A 17,544-nucleotide genomic window follows, 5' to 3' on the forward strand; every position below is an offset into this window, starting at 1 on the left:
ACACATGTATATACATATATATACGTATATATATACGTATATATATATATATATGTATATATATACGTATATATATGTATATACATGTGTGTATATACGTATATATATACGTATATATATGTATATACATGTGTGTATATACGTATATATATACGTATATATATGTATATACATGTGTGTATATACGTATATATATACGTATATATATGTATATATATGTATATATATGTATATATACACACATATATATATATAGAAAACCATATCATCTGCAAATATGACAGTTTTACTTATTCCTTTCTGATTCAGGTGCCTTTTATTTCTTTATCTTGCCTAATTGATCTAACTAGGCCTTTCAGTATTATGTTGAGTAAGTGTGGTAAGAGTAGGCACCCTGATCCTAGAGGATCAGGGCATCCTGATCCTCAGTTTTTTGTCATTGAGTATGATGTTAGCTGTGGATTTTTCCTATATGGCCTTTTTTTTTTTAACTAAGATATCTTTTTGTGTTTATTTATTTTAAGAGAGAGAGCAGGGGAGGGGCAGAGAGAGAGAGAATTCCAAGAAGGCTCCATGCTGTCAGTGCAGAGCCCAACATAGGGCTCAATCTCACAAACTGTGAGAGCGTGACCTGAATCAAAATCAGGAGTCATACACTTAACCGAGAGAGCCACCCATACATACCCTTATGTATGGCCTTTAGTATGTAGAGTTGTATCCTAGCTGTACCCAGTCTACTGGGGGTTTTTATCATTAAAATATGTTGTATTTTGTCACATGCTTTTGATTTTTATGTTTTATCTTTTATTTTTATCTTTTTATCTTTTGTTAATATGGTATATCACATTTACTGATTTGCATATGTTGAACCATCCTTTCATCCCAAGGGTAAATCCTGCTTGGTCATGGTGTATAATACTTTCAATGTGTTTTAGATTCCATTTGCTAATATTTTTTTAAGAATTTTTGCATCTATATTCATCAGGGGTATTGGTCTGTAGTTTCTTGTTTGTTCTTGTCTGGCTTTGGTATCAGGGTAATGCTGGGTTTGTAAAATGAGTTTTGAAATGTTGTGTCCCTTCAGTTTTTTGGAAGAATTTGAGAAAGATTGGCATTAATTCTTCTTTAAATATTTGATAGAATTCATTAGTGAAACCAGCTTATCCTGAGGTTTTCTATGTTGGGAGATTGTTGATTTCTGATTCAATCTTCTTACTCACTGGTCTATTCAGATTTTCTATTTCTTCCTGTTTCGGTCTTGGAAGGTTGTTTCTCAGCATTTATCCATTTCTTCTAGCTTATCCGATTTATTGGCATGTAATTGTTCATACTAGTGTTTTATGATCCTGTGTATTTCTGTAGTATCAATTGTAATGTCTCCTCTTTCATTTCTGACTTTGAGTATTCTCTTCTTTTTTCATGGTTTGTGTAGCTAGAGGTTTGCCAATTTTGTTTTATCTTTTTGAAAACAGCTCTTAGTTTCACTGTTTTTTTTCATTATTGTTTTTCTGCTCTCTATTTCTGCTCTGATTTTTCTTTCTTTCCTTCTGCTGACTTTGGGTTTCCTTGAGGTGTAAAGTTAGGCTGTTTATTTGAGTTGTTTTCTTAACATATACATTTACTACTGTAAAGTTCCCTCTTAAAACTACTTCAGCATCCCATAAGTTTTGGTATGTTGTATTTTCATTTTCCTTTGTTTGAGTATCTTTTTTTTAGGTTTCCCTTTTGATTTCTTTTTTGACCCCTTGGTTGTTCAGAGATATGTTGTTTAATTTCCACACATTTGTAGATTTTCCAGTTTTCCTTTTGTTGATTTCTAGTTTCATACCATTATGGTCTGAAAATATACTTGTTATTATTTCCATCTTCTTAAATTTGCCATGAGACTTTTTCTGTGTATTGTCATATGGTCTGCATCAGAGAATGTTTTATGTGCACTTGAGAAAAACATGTATTTGCTGCTATCAGATGGAATGTTCTATAAATGTCTGTTAGACCTATTTGGTCTAATATATGGGTCAAGTCCAACATTTCCTTGTGCTTGTTCTGTCTGGATGATCTATCCATTGAAGAAAGTATGGTATTGAGGTCCTCTGCTTTATTTTTGTGTTGTCTGTTTTCTCCCTTCAAATCTGTCAATATTTGTTAATGTATTTAGATGCTCAGATGTTGGGTACATATGAATATATAGTTGTTATATCCTCTTGAAGCATTGGCCCCTTTATCATTATGTAATGACCTTCTTTGTCACTTGTGACCATTTTTGGCTTTTAAAGTCTGTTTAGTCTGGTAAAAGCATAGCTACCCCTACTCTCTTTTGGTTTCCACTTGGACTAAATGGCTTTTTCCAGCCCTTCACTTTGAGCCAGTTTGTGTTCTTAAAACTGAAGTGAGCTTTCTGTACGCAGTATAGAGTTGGATTTCATTTCTTTCTTTTTTTTTTTTTTTTATGAAATTTATTGTCAAATTGGTTTCCATACAACACCCAGTGCTAATCCCAACAGGTGCCCTCCTCAATACCCATCACCCACCCACCCCTCCCACTCCCCATCAACTCCCCATCAACCCTCAGTTTGTTCTCAGTTTTTAGGAGTCTCTTATGTTTTGGCTCCCTCCCTCTCTAGCCATTTTTTTTCTTCCCCTCCCCCATGGTCTTCTGTTAAGTATCTCAGGATCCACATAAGAGTGAAACCATATGGTATCTGTCCTTCTCTGTATGACTTATTTCACTTAGCATAACACTCTCCAGTTCCATCCATGTTGCTACAAAAGGCCATATTTCATTCTTTCTCATTGCCACGTAGTATTCCATTGTGTATATAAACCACAATTTCTTTATCCATTCATCAGTTGATGGACATACAGGCTCTTTCCATAACTTGGCTATTGTTGAGAGTGCTGCTATAAACATTGGGGTACAAGTGCCCCTATGCATCAGTACTCCTGTACCCCTTGGGTAAATTCCTATCAGTTCTATTGCTGGGTCATAGGGTAGGTCTATTTTTAATTTTTTGAGGAACCTCCACACTGTTTTTCAGAGTGGCTGCACCAGTTTGCATTCCCACCAACAGTGCAAGAGGGTTCCCATTTCTCCACATCCTCTCCAGCATCTATGGTCTCCTGATTTGTTCATTTTAGCCACTCTGACTGGTGTGAGGTGATATCTGAGTATGGTTTTGATTTGTATTTCCCTGATGAGGAGCGACGTTGAGCATCCTTTCATGTGCCTGTTGGCCATCTGGATGTCTTCTCTAGAGAAGTGTCTATTCATGTTTTCTGCCCATTTCTTCACTGGATTATTTTTCAGGTGTGGAGTTTGGTGAGCTCTTTATAGATTTCAGATACTAGCCCTTTGTCCAATATGTCATTTGCAAATATCTTTTCCCATTCCGTTGGTTACCTTTTAGTTTTGTTGATTGTTTCCTCTGCTGTACAGAAGCTTTTTATCTTCATGAGGTCCCAGTAGTTCATTTTTGCTTTTAATTCCTTTCATTTCTATATCTAGTTCCTGTGTGCCTTTTGATTGGTGAATTCAACTTGTTAACATTCAGAGTTATTCTTGATATGTAAAGACTTACTAATGCCATCTTCTTAATGGCTTTGTGGGTGTTTTGTATTTCCACTGATTCTCTTTTCCTCTGTTTCTGCCTACCTTTAAGACTCGTGATTTTCCATGGTATCAGTCTGTTTCCCCTTTAATTTTTGTGAATCTGTTCTTGCTTCTTGATACCATGAAGCTTACGTAAAACATCTTACAGATAAAGCAGCCCATTTTAAGCTGATAGCAACTTAACTTCAGTTGCGTGTAAAAGCTTTACCTTTTTAATTTTTCCCCCTTTTTTTATATGCTTGATGTCATTATTTAACTCTTTTTATATTTCGTATTCATTAACAAATTATAGTAGCTATAATTATTTTTCATACTCTTCTTCTTTAACCTTTGTATTACAGTTAGGTGGTTAACACACCCATTACAGAATTAGAATTTTCTATGTCTAACTGTGTATTTACCTTTACTCGGTGTGTTGTATACTTTCATATGTTTTTGTGTCATTATTAGTGTCTTTTCATTTCAGCTAGAATTCTTTTCAGCATTTCTTGCAAAGCAAGTCTAGAGGTAATGAACTCCCTCAGAACTCTCCAGTGAATTGTTAGTCCAGGAAAGTCTTTATTTCTGCTTTGCATCTGAAGGATAACTTTGCCAGATAAGAGTATTCTTGGCTAGCAGTTTTTTCTTTCAGTACTTCAAATATGTCATCTCACTCCTGGCCTATACAGTTTCTGCTGAGAAATCACTAATATAGCCTCATGGAATTCTTTTGTAGGTTACAATCTTTTTTTTCCTGGGTACTTTTAGGATTCTGTTTTTATCTTTGAGTTTTGACACTTTCATTATACGATGTGTTGGAGAAGGTCTTTTGCATTGAGTATTGAGTTAATAGGGTTATCTATTAGCTTCATGAATATAGATGTCCAAGCTTCTCCCCAAGTTTGGGAAGTTCTCACCTATTATTTCTTTGAATAAACTTTCTGCCCTCTTCTCCCTCTCTTCTCTGAAACTCTAATTATTATATTTGTTCTTTGATGGAAAACCATAGACCTGATAGGCTTTCATCACTCTTTTTGACTCTTTTTCCTTTGTTCTGCTCTAATGGGTTAATTCAAAATTTCTAGATCACTTATTTGATCTTCTGTTTGCTTCACTCTGCCACACATGCTGTCTATTGCTTTTTATTATTATTATTATTATTATTTAATTTCAGCCATTGAAATCTTAAGCTCCAGAATTTCAGTTTGGTTCTTTCCTAAATTATTTCTTCTCTTTGTTAAATATTTCATTTTGTTTGTGTGTTATTTCCTAATTTCATTGAACAGCCCTTCTGAATTTTCTTATTGATCATTGAATTTGTTCAAAAGAACTACTTTGAATCTTTTATCAGCTAGTTTGCAAAATTCTGTGCTTTTGGTTGTTGGAGAATTACTATTTGTGATCACATTGTTTCGATTTTTCATGTTCCTTGTAGTTTTGCATTTCCACTTTTGCATTTGAAGTAACAGACGCATTTTTAAATCTTTACTAGTTGTCTTCAGATGGGGTAATATAACAGCACCAACTGTTATATTTGTTAGTGCTGTTATATTTGGGTTTTCTCCACCTTTTAGATTTTCCAGAAAATAGTGCTCAAGTTTGTGGTTTCTCCCTTACCCACAGGTCCTACTGTTTTTCTGATAACAGTCCATTTACTGAACTTGCTCTCACCACTGCATTTGGGAGTGAGCACCAGGAGCCAGCTGCAGTGTGAGGGGAGATGGGGGTTTAGCACTCAGAGCATTAGAGTGCTTATGGTATGGGAATCCTCAAGTAAAGTATTCCCAGAGGCTCATGGGCAGACTTCCTGCTGAAGTCCTGAGCATAGTCAGCAGGAACTGTGTACCTTTAATGCCCTTTGATATTCTTATCTGTCCCTTTCCTGCTCTGCTCCCACCTCCAGTTTTGGAGGTCCTGCCTCAGTACTCTGGGTGCGCTAGAGAGAAACGGGTTTCCCGTGCCATGTCCTGCACAACTCACATAGCCAGGTACTCATTGACTGCTCTCCTTTTCTCTTGTGGGTGAGGTCACCACTGCTGGATAATTTATTCCCATGGAGTGTTGCCTTGGCAGGGTAGTTCCGGAAGAGGGAGTGGCACTGGGAAAATTCCTCTTAAGGTTTCCACTGTGACCAAACTTTTTTGTTTGTTTGTTTTTTGTTTCAATGGCATAATGGAATATGTCCCCGGAAAGGCTGGACTTTTGCAATATCTCTCTTGTCCACGGGTATCTTCCTAGGTCGGTACTCTGCAGATTTTTTTTCCCCACATGGCAAGAGTGGTTGGGGCAAATGTACTGGTTCTGTAGCCCATACTAAAGTTTGTCCATCTACTACCAGATGTACAGGTGGTTGAGACAACTCCCAGGTCCCCTGGCATATGGTGCTGAATCCCACATTTTCCACAAAGGCACTTCAGTTTGTGGATGGATATCTAATCCATAGCTTAAATGCAGGGACCAAAAGGGGCACCCGGGTGGCTCAGTCAGTTGAGCTTCTGACTTTGGCTCAGGTCATGATCTCACAGCTTGTGGGTTTGAGCCCCGGATCGGGCTCTGTGCTGACAGCTCAGAGCCTAGAGCTGTTCTGGATTCTGTGTATCCCCTCTCTCTGCCCCTTCCCCACTCACACTCTGTCTCTCTCTCAAAAATAAATAATAAAACATTAAAAGTGGGGAAGGGACAGAAAGACACAATGTCTTTTGCTGCCATGATGGTGACCTCATTCCTCCAGTTTTTTTTAATGTTTATTTATTTATTTTGAGAGAGAGAAATAGAAAGTGATGACCAGTGGGAGGGGCAAAGAGAGAGGTGAGACAGAATCCCAAGCAGGCTTCACAACTGTGAGCACAGAGCCTTATGCGGAGCTTGAACCCACGAACCATGAGATCATGACCTGAGCCGAAACCAAGAGTTGGACACTTAACTGACTGAGCCACCCAGGCACCCCATCACTCTTCCAATTTTAAATAAGATAGTCAGGGCAAGCCTCATTCAGAAGGTGACATTTGAACAGACTTGAAGGAGGTAAGGGAGAGGACTGTATGGAAGGAAGTGGAATATATGGAAGAAGAACATTCCAGACAGAAGGTACAGGCAGTATAAAGGCTCCTGTGTGAAAACACATCTGGATGCAAAGAGGACAGTGTGGTTAGCTAGGCCAGAGTGATCAAAAATGAGAGAAGTGAAGGGGAATAGGTAGGGTAGATTGTGAAGGGCTGTACAAGCTATGATATGAGGACTTTGGCTCTTATCCTGATTGAACTTGGAAGCCTTCACGGATTTGAGCAGAAAAATGAAATGATAGCTTACGTTTTGTAAGTATCACTACTTATCAAAAAGAGATCATAGGGTACCTGGGTGGCTCAGTCGGTTAAGCATCCAACTCTTTATTTCAGCTCAGGTCATGATACCAGGGTTTGTGAGTTTAAGCCCCACATCAGGCTCCATGCTGGCAGTTCAGAGCCTGCTTGGAATTCCCTCCCTCTGCCTCTCCCCCGCTTATGCGCTCGCTCTCTCTCTCAATAAGTAAAAAAACAAAAAACAAGCAATGAAGAGCAAAGGGAGAATCAGGGACACCAGTTACATTAGCTGCTGCAGTACCCCATGGTAAGAAGACAATTACTCTGACAAGAGTGAAGAACTGAAGAAAGCTGTTGGATTTGGGATATATTTTGAAGATACAGCCAATAAGCTCTCCTGATGTGGGACTAAGAGAAAGAGAAGAGTCAAGATTGACTCTCTGGTTTTTTCCCCAAGCTACAAAAGGACAGAATTGCCATCAACCGAGATGGAGAAGGCTGAGGATAGAGCAGGTTTCGGGAGTACAATCAGTAGTTCAGTTTTGGATGTGTTAGATTTGAGGTGTCCTTAGACATCCAGGTCCAAGTGCCAAGTGACAGTTGGTGTCTGAGTTTGGATAATAAGAGAAAGGACCGAACTTGAAATGGAAGTTTAAGAGTCACTGGTGAAGATACAAAGTCGTGGACCTGGATGAGCTCACCAAGGGAGCCAGCCAGGGACTGAGCTGTGGTACAGAGGTGAGAGATACTTAGCTGCAGATAATGTTCGGTTAAAGCTAGCACACCTTGTTTGTTCTTCGTTACTTTTTATACTGTTTTCTAATTTTTTATCATACCAAATTCATCTAATTTAGAAAGTGTCTGGGAAAGAGGACAAAAGGATGATTTGTAGCAAATCTGATTAATTCTTATGGGAAGATTACGTTCCTGAGTCTGACTTTGCTGTTTTGTTATATCATTGTCACTTGGAATTAGATTTTCCCTGTTATTAAAAAAAGAAGAAAGGAAATATTTGTTCTATCTCAACATCTTCTTAAAGTACTGAGATAATAATGTACTCAAGTCTTGATAGGTATTGAGAACTGTCAAAGAGAACTTGTACTCATATCTAGACTCTTCTCTGTTCCACCCCACCTTCTTTCCCACCGGATAGAAATGACATCATGGAGCAAAGCCTCCATCTTCCATAGGAATTAAGCGGTGAGACTGGCCATATTTATGGTTTCTTTAATAATTAGGATCTCAGATATCATCTAATAAAACTGGCTTATTTTGAAATTAGGAGAAATTGAGACCTACAAAGGTTCAATGACTTGCCAAAATCAGTTTCTTTTTTTGTTTTTTGTTTGTTTTTTGTTTGTTTTTAATGTTAGTTTTGACAGAGAAAGAGACAGTGCAAGTGGGGTAGGGGCAGAGAGAGAGTGAGACACAGAATTCAAAACAGGCTCCCGGCCGTCAGCCCAGAGCCCGACGCAGGACCCAAACCCACAAACCGCGAGATCATGACCAGAGCCAAAGTTGAACGCTTAACCAACTGAGCCACCCAGGTGCCCCTCAAAATCAGTTAATGGCAGAATTAGAAACTCAGATCTCCAATGTGTCACCTACTTACTCAAAACTGGATGTCCAGTTCTGGTAGTAGCAAAAGGTTATGCTAAGAATTAAGCATTCCATGATGATTTTCCTTACCTTTTGTAACTTAGATGGGCTTTTGAAAGATATTATTTAAATATTTACATACATTCCCATAAAAATTTTAAAGGAAACCAGTTTTTTCTCTGGCTGGATAAATTTCCCTGTAGTAAACCACAGGCCTTGTGAGTATCTTCATTGACATTAGAACTGTTGTCAATAGACAGCAACATGCAGAAGATTGAAACTAGACCACTTTCTCACACCATTCACAAAAATAAACTCAAAATGGATAAAGGACCTGAATGTGAGACAGGAAACCATCAAAACCCTAGAGGAGAAAGCAGGAAAAGACCTCTCCGACCTCAGCCATAGCAATTTCTTACTTGACACATCCCCAAAGGCAAGGGAATTAAAAGCAAAAATGAACTACTGGGACCTTATGAAGATAAAAAGCTTCTGCACAGCAAAGGAAACAACCAACAAAACTAAAAGGCAACCAACGGAATGGGAAAAGATATTTGCAAATGACATATCGGACAAAGGGCTAGTATCCAAAATCTATAAAGAGCTCACCAAACTCCACACCCGAAAAACAAATAACCCAGTGAAGAAATGGGCAGAAAACATGAATAGACACTTCTCTAGAGAAGACATCCAGATGGCCAACAGGCACATGAAAAGTTGTTCAACGTCGCTCCTCATCAGGGAAATACAAATCAAAACCACACTCAGATATCACCTCACGCCAGTCAGAGTGGCCAAAATGAACAAATCAGGAGACCATAGATGTTGGAGAGGATGTGGAGAAATGGGAACCCTCTTGCACTGTTGGTGGGAATGCAAACTGGTCCAGCCACTCTGGAAAACAGTGTGGAGGTTCCTCAAAAAATTAAAAATAGACCTACCCTATGACCCAGCAATAGCACTACTAGGAATTTACCCAAGGGATACAGGAGTACTGATGCATAGGGGCACCTGTACCCCAATGTTTATAGCAGCACCCTCAACAATAGCCAAACTATGGAAAGAGGCTGTATGTCCATCAACTGATGAATGGATAAAGAAATTGTGGTTTATATACACAATGGAGTACTACATGGCAATGAGAAAGAAAGAAATCTGGCTTTTTGTAGCAACATGGATGGAACTGGAGAGTGTTATGCTAAGTGAAATAAGCCATACAGAGAAAGACAGATACCATATGGTTTCACTCTTATGTGGATCCTGAGAAACTTAACAGAAACCCATGGGGAAGGGGAAGGAAAAAAAAAAAAAAAGTTAGAGTGGGAGAGAGCCAAAGCATAAGAGACTGTTAAAAACTGAGAACAAACTGAGGGTTGAAGGGGGGTGGGAGGGAGGGCAGGGTGGGTGATGGGTATTGAGGAGGGTACCTTTTGGGATGAGCACTGGGTGTTGTATGGAAACCAATTTGACAGTAAATTTCATATATTAAAAAATAAAAAAATAAAAAAAAATAAAAAAGAGAAAAAAAAAAACTGAGAACAAACTGAGGGTTGATGGGGGGTGGGAGGGAGGGGTGGGTGGGTGATGGGTATGGAGGAGAGCACCTTTTGGGATGAGCACTGGGTGTTGTATGGAAACCAATTTGACAATAAACTTCATATATTGAAAAAAAAAACTGTTGTCAGTAGGAATACCATACTCATTGATTGTAAACAATTTTTTCAACATTTTTAGATCTCTGAAATTTTGGGTTTAATTTATTCTTTTTTTAGTTTCTCAAGGTGGAAACATAGATTATTGATTTGAAGCATTTCCCAAAATAAGTATGCTTTATCTGCAGCCAGCAAATTTTGATATGTCGTGTTTTAATTTCTAGTTGATTCAAAATATTTTAATTTCCCTGTGACTACCCCTTGGACCAATGGGTTATTTAGAAGTTTGTTAATTTCAAGCTACTTAGAGATTTACCAGGTATCCTTCTCTTACTGACTTTGGCTCAGATGTAACCTCCATCTAGTGTCTACAGCTTCCAGGGGTTATATACTCTGATTTTAGCCCACTGTCAGCTTTTAGCGGTGTATAAAAATTTTGGCTGAATTCATTTTACCCTCATATGGTAGCCTCATCTTCCCATTTTCTGCCATGGGTGAGCCATTACTCACATTCCATCTCTCCTTGGAGGTGCTTGTCTTTCCTTAAATTTTGAGCTACCTGATATGCAAACTCTGTGATAGGGTCAAGAAAAGTTACATTTTTGTAGATTATCCTTTTGGTTGTTGATAATGCACAGGAAATGCTCTTTCCAGCTTTCTGCTTCCTGAGGTGAAGCCAGAAGTCTCAATGCCTGGTATTTGAAGCTACAATTTGGGGAGTGTTTTAGAGTTCAAGCCATAGAGGCAAATGAGAAAGGTTGATGACTTTACACATTAAAATGCATCATAAGGCTTCATCACAGACAGAACTACAGTCACAGTCCCTTGAACTCCATGGAGTAGCCCTATTGTTTTGTTGTAATAAAGTTTTATTTCACTAACTACAATGACATTCTCAACCTGTACAAGAAAACAGGAGTGAGTTTCTGTGCGTATTGTCACTCCTGCCTTCTTTCCTAATTTAAGTTGCTGGCACATACAGCGCCATGTGTGAATGGCTAACAGAGGTCAAGGGGTTAAGGCGTGGGCTTATTTCTTCTTGGAAATAGTACAAGTTGTTGTTTAGTTGTAGAGTAGTACATCTATATAAGAAGCCCAGCCTCAGCTCAACTCCTACTGAATTATGTGATGATGGAACAGTCTGTAATTAGGTACTTCATTCCAGCCTAATGATTGTTGAATGAACAGCATCTAATTGGTATTTGATAAAGCTGTGTGACTGTAGACATCAGTATGAAGACATCGTTTTTATTATTTTTCATTGCAGAATAATTTGGCTAATTTAAAGCTTAAACCTTCAGTAGGAGAGGCTAGTTCATGGAAATGATTGTGAGATGATTGCTTTACAAACTTCGGCTATTTAATTGCGGCCAGCATAATCGGATTTTTTAGTTACTCATTTAACTTTATTTGTTGCTCTTCTTTTTCAGAAAATACTTCCAGGAGGAAATACGTCATTTGATGTAGTTTTTCTTGCAAGAGTAGTGGGAAATGTAGAAAATACTTTATTTATTAACACATCCAATCATGGGGTATTTACTTATCAGGTAAGAACCAGGATTAAATCTTTTCTTTATTTTATAAAATATCGTTCTTATCTCCAACCTATCCTGTGACTCTCTTTAAAAACTCAGGGATAATAGGAAATGTGAGAGTTTAGACTGAGAGCATTTTTATTCACTGCTCTGTCTGTGACTAGCCCCTATCAAATCAGACTGAACAAATGAACTTTTAAAGCTATAGCTAAAGTTTTAATGTAAGATTGTTGGCAAAAGAATAGTAAAAAATATTTTATAATAATTTTTTTAATTTTTATTTTGCACATTTATGAAGCATACTTGATAATAGTTTCAAAATTAAAACATGCATGCTCCCTTTTCTTTAGTGAATAGATTGCTTAAAATTTGTTCTTACTTTCTCTGTGTAATGTTTAGGTTATTAGAGATTGTTAATGTCTTATGAGTCAAGATTTTTATAATCAAGGTTATCAAGATTGTTAAGAAGAATTGCTTCTGTGCCACTATACTACGTACTTTACAAACATTTCTGCATGCGTTATAGATACTGTTAGTCTCATTCGTTTAGATAAGGAAGGTGAAGCTTAGAAAGGTTAAGTAGTTTGTTCAAATTATGCTACTAATAGATTATTAAGCAGGGATTCAAACCCATGCCTTTATAACTACAAAGACCATCCTATTAACCACTGTGTTATACTGTGCATAGAACACAGTGTTTTAACTCCTTACTTAGATAATGTCTTACTTTACAGTTTTTATGATTTTGTTTTTGAACATTTCTTTTCTAGGACCCAGAACATACCACATATCTTGAGAATTCGTGTCAGTAAACCAATTAGTTAGGCACTTGTATTTATATACAGTGAATATGTCTTTAACAGTTGTTTAGTAGGCAACCTGTGTAGATGAATAACTTAGAAGTGCTATATAGATGATGCTCATTTAACATACACCTGTTGAGTAAATGAAGACTGTCATAAGAATATTACTACCATTGCCCTCTAGGGGCAGCCTAACCGACTTAGGTGGATGTGGCCAAGCTGCACTACTTGAGGGTTGTAATCGGTTTGTTCTCAAGCAGAGCCTCAGTGGCCAGCTGCTTTTCTTCACCTCTCCACATCTAGTCTTTCACAAAGTCTGCCTCCTAAATATATCTTGAGTCTAACTCTCTCCTCCACACTGCCACTGCTCTCTTCTAAGCCACCATTACCTCTCCCTGGGTTACACCATAGCCTCCAACAGGCCTTCCACTCCTCCACTGTCCTTACCATAGTCTGTTATTCACTGTAGTCGGAATGATCTTCTGTGAACATAAATCACATCTAGTCAACTTCCCCATGGAAATCTTTATGTCGTCCTATTGCTTTCAGAGCAAAATGTAAATTTGTGACCAAGGCCAACAAGACTCTGAGGTTCTGACTCCCATACGTTCCTTCTATTCCATCCCATTTGACCATGCTTCTCATCTTATTCCTGATCTTCAAGTTAACCCCTTTCCTGCCTTGTTTCCTTTGTATACTTCCCCTCACCCAAATACACTTTCAGTGCTGGTTTGTTCTCATCTTGCATCAGCTCATAATCACTTCTCCAGAGAAGATGACCTTGACCATGCTCCCTAAAAGAATATCCCAGCCTCACCCCAGCCAGTTATTCTATATCACATTACCATTTTTAAAAAACTTTTTTATTGTTATCTAGTGTGCCCCTCATACTGGAATGTAAGTTGCATGAGGGCAGGCACATTATCTATCTTGTTTACTATTGAATCATTCACACTATATATATTTGTGCGTAGCAAATCATAGGCACTTAAGAAATATTTGTCATTTGAATGATGGGCTCACTTTGTTTAGTCAACCCAGGACCTTGCTTTCTCATGTGGGAATGACCTGGAGCTGGATTTGAGAAATTGTTTGAGCCCTAGATCCATCTTCTTCTCATGGTTGGAATAAGGAAATCTTTTGATTCCCTGTTGCCTTCTTTTGTCTATTCTGTGAGCTCATGAAGGACTGCTATCATTTTAATTTCCAATATATTATAGAAATAATTCCAAATACACATATATGTAGTAAATCAAATATATAGCCAAATCAAGGATAGAAACCACATGTGTATTCTTTTTAAAGGTAGTCAAGATTTTTCCATCTAAATAAGACACATCAGTTTTCCCTAGATCAATCAGTTATAACTATAAAAATGTTAGTTATGAAAGCAACCCAGATTGCATTTTTTTCTCCTTTAAAATAGGTATTTGGTGTTGGAGTTTAACCCAGATTGCATTTTTTTTCTCCTTTAAAATAGGTGTTTGGTGTTGGAGTTCCAAATCCATATCGACTGAGGCCATTCCTTGGGGCCAGAGTCCCTGTGAATAGCAGTTTCTCACCTATAATAAATATACACAATCCTCACAGTGAGCCTTTACAGGTGAGTTTATGTTGATGATATTGAATGAGTTACATTTTGGTGGAAATTAATGCTTACCATGAAATCTCAGTTTGTTACAGTTTGCAAGACTATTTAAAATAATGGGATTTTATAGATGTATCAAAGAGTGGTTATTCTTTTAATGCATCTTGCTGTGGTCAGAATTTTCGATTACGATAGTCCAGGTATTGACTTTTTGGAACCACTTTTTAAACAACTGTGGTTTCTCTGGTGTTACAGTTTAGCAGGTCTGCATTTAACTTAAGAGTTTTCAACTACACAAGGCCATTGCTTTTCTGATGTAACGTAAATTTTTAAAACAGTTCATACTTATTTTTGGTAATAAGTTTTGGGTGATGGCAGCCTGGAAGTTAAAGTCTGAGGAAGGGTAAATATAGAATCACGATTAAAAGCAAACTTATTTTTTGTTTAAAAAGTCCAACTCCTGGGATGCCTGGGTGGCTCAGTCAGCTGAGCATCCTACTCTCAATTTCCACCCAGGCGACGAACCCAAGGTCATGGGATTGAGCCTAGTATTGGGCTCCACGCTGAGCATGGAGTCTGCTTAAGATTCTCTCCCTCTCTGTCTCTCTCTTTCTCTTTCTCTGCACCCCTCCCCTGCTCTCTCTAAAGATGAGATGAGATGAGATGAGATGAGATGAGATGAGATGAGATAATCCAACTCCTAATTTCGCTCAATCTGTTAGGTACTGATTGTTTTCAAATTTGACATCTCTCCTCGCTAGTTCCTGGTCTCTTTTATAGTCAGAGTGGCAAGTGTCACTCCTTTATGTGTTTCCTAAAATCCCCACCGTACATCCCAAGAGACTTCCAACTATGTGACATTTGCTGCCACTGTAGGTTCTAGTTGCGTTGTCTGGTTGAAAGGAGATGTGGATGCTTTCTGGAATAGTTTATAATATCCACATCCAGCCTCCCCAAAGTTCTTTAGGACCAGTACTGCAGGCCTTAACAGCAGCTTGAACATAACAGGAGGAGGGAAAATACTACATATTGTAGTAAGCTACAGAGCTTTGACAACCAAACTGATTCTTGTCATCCCAGAACCCCCAGTAGAAATGTTCATGAACAATGAAAAAGAAAATGTAGAAGAGAAAAAAATGAGATTTTTAGAGCCTGAATTGTGAAATTATATGCTAAGGTAGCAAAAAAGAGGTTTCTTCCCAACGTTTGGCTAACAATTAGGTGAGCATAACTACTAATAAAAATACTCTACCCAAATTTGAATTATTTTTAGCTAGATATTTTCATTACAAGAGAAGAAAAGTCTCTTGTGTCCTGTTTTTACAAGTGAAAAGTATTTGTATTTCCTCTTCATCACTCGATCATTTATATCCTTTTGCTAAATTTATTTTTTTTTTCAATATATGAAGTTTATTGTCAAATTGGTTTCCATACAACACCCAGTGCTCATCCCAAAAGGTGCCCTCCTCAATACCCATCACCCACCCTCCCCTCCCTCCCACCCCCCATCAACCCTCAGTTTGTTCTCAGTTTTTAACAGTCTCTTATGCTTTGGCTCTCTCCCACTCTAACCTCTTTTTTTTTTTCCTTCCCCTCCCCCATGGGTTTCTGTTGAGTTTCTCAGGATCCACATAAGAGTGAAACCATATGGTATCTGTCTTTCTCTGTATGGCTTATTTCACTTAGCATCACACTCTCCAGTTCCATCCACGTTGCTACAAAGGGCCATATTTCATTCTTTCTCATTGCCACGTAGTACTCCATTGTGTATATAAACCACAATTTCTTTTTTTTTTTTTTTTTTTTAATACATGAAATTTACTGTCAAATTGGTTTCCATACAACACCCAGTGCTCATCCCAAAAGGTGCCCTCCTCAATACCCATCACCCACCCTGCCCTCCCTCCCACCCCCCATCAACCCTCAGTTTGTTCTCAGTTTTTAACAGTCTCTTATCCTTTTGCTAAATTTAGATAATAATGTATTTTCTCTGTTTTGGCAAACTTTTATCAGAAATTATATAGAAACCTCATAAATAAATTCCTGCTGCTTTCTTTCCTTGACTGTTTTTGGTCAACTTATTTTTGTTGTTGTTGATGTTCATCTAGGCTTTTTCTAGTTATAGTATTTTAATTCAAGAATGTATGCCACACTGGACTTTTCACCAGCATGCAGGAGAGCAAATGGAAAAACCAAAGCTGTCCTCTTAGAAAAAGTATAGATTATTTTTTTTAATGTTTATTTATTTTTGAGAGGAGAGAGAGAGAGAGCACACAGGCAGGGAAGGGGCAGAGAGAGAGGGAAACAAAGGATCTGAAGCAGGCGCCACACTGTCAGCACAGAGCCCGATGTGGGGCTTGAACTTAGGAATTCGAAAATATCATGAACCTGAGCTAAAGTTGGATGCTTAACCAGCTGAGCCACCCCAGTGCCTCACAAGTATAGATGATTTATCTGGAAGGCACTCTTAACCTGATGGTTCTACAATAGGTTATACTGTGCCATTAGTCTTATCCTTAAATTTAAGAAAATACTGTAAACAGGAAATTGTATGTGATTTGTTTATTTTGTATAAATCACAGACCCATTAGTATGTTCTCACTGAAAAAAAAAATGTTAACAACTCAAACATGTAAAGCAAAACTCCCCTTGAACTTCTACTTTTTTAATCCAGTGCTGTCCACTAGAACTTTCTTCAGTGGTGTGTCTGTATCTGCTCTGTCCAGCAGCCACTAGCCACACGTGGCTAATGAGCAGTTGAATTTGTGGCTAGGGGTGGCTAAGAAACTGAACATTTATTTTCTTTTATTTCTGTAATTTTAAATGTAAATAACTCCAGGTATCTGGTAACTGTTGTGTTAGCTCAGCTCCAGTCCCAGCCCATCCTCATAGATACTACTCATACGATCTTGGTGCACCAGATCAGACCTCATTCAGGACACTTGTACACATATATGTGGACACACAAAAATAAACACTCTTTGCAAAAAAAAATTTTTTTACACGAACTATATTCTCTATATTTTGCCTTCATTTTTTTTCTACACTTTATTAAATTAGAATAAATAGCACTGGACTTAAAATCAGTGATATGTCGCATTCTTCTCGAAACTAGAACAAGCAATCCTAAAATTCATATGGAACCACAAAAGGCCCCGAATAGCCAAAGTAATTTTGAAGAAGAAGACCAAAGCAGGAGGCATCACAATCCCAGACTTTAGCCTCTACTACAAAGCTGTCATCATCAAGACAGCATGGTATTGGCATAAAAACAGACACATAGACCAATGGAATAGACTAGAAACCCCAGAACTAGACCCACAAACGTATGGCCAACTCATCTTTGACAAAGCAGGAAAGAACATCCAATGGAAAAAAGACAGTCTCTTTAACAAATGGTGCTGGGAGAACTGGACAGCAACATGCAGAAGGTTGAAACTAGACCACTTTCTCACACCATTCACAAAAATAAACTCAAA

At 38.0% G+C, this 17,544-nt stretch overlaps 1 protein-coding gene across 1 annotated transcript in view; it reads left to right on the plus strand.

Annotated features, from left to right (window-relative positions):
* The window catches only part of TMEM131 (transmembrane protein 131), a 243,043-nt gene that overhangs the window by 140,355 nt on the left and 85,144 nt on the right, over positions 1–17,544 (plus strand). The window contains exons 6-7 of the mRNA XM_049651396.1: positions 11,570–11,686; positions 13,958–14,080. Of these exons, the coding sequence (XP_049507353.1) occupies positions 11,570–11,686; positions 13,958–14,080 (240 nt within the window). The remainder of the gene's footprint in view (positions 1–11,569; positions 11,687–13,957; positions 14,081–17,544) is intronic.

This window comes from Panthera uncia, assembly GCF_023721935.1.
Source record: "Panthera uncia isolate 11264 chromosome A3 unlocalized genomic scaffold, Puncia_PCG_1.0 HiC_scaffold_11, whole genome shotgun sequence".
In the NCBI taxonomy this organism is placed as follows: Eukaryota; Metazoa; Chordata; class Mammalia; order Carnivora; family Felidae; genus Panthera; species Panthera uncia.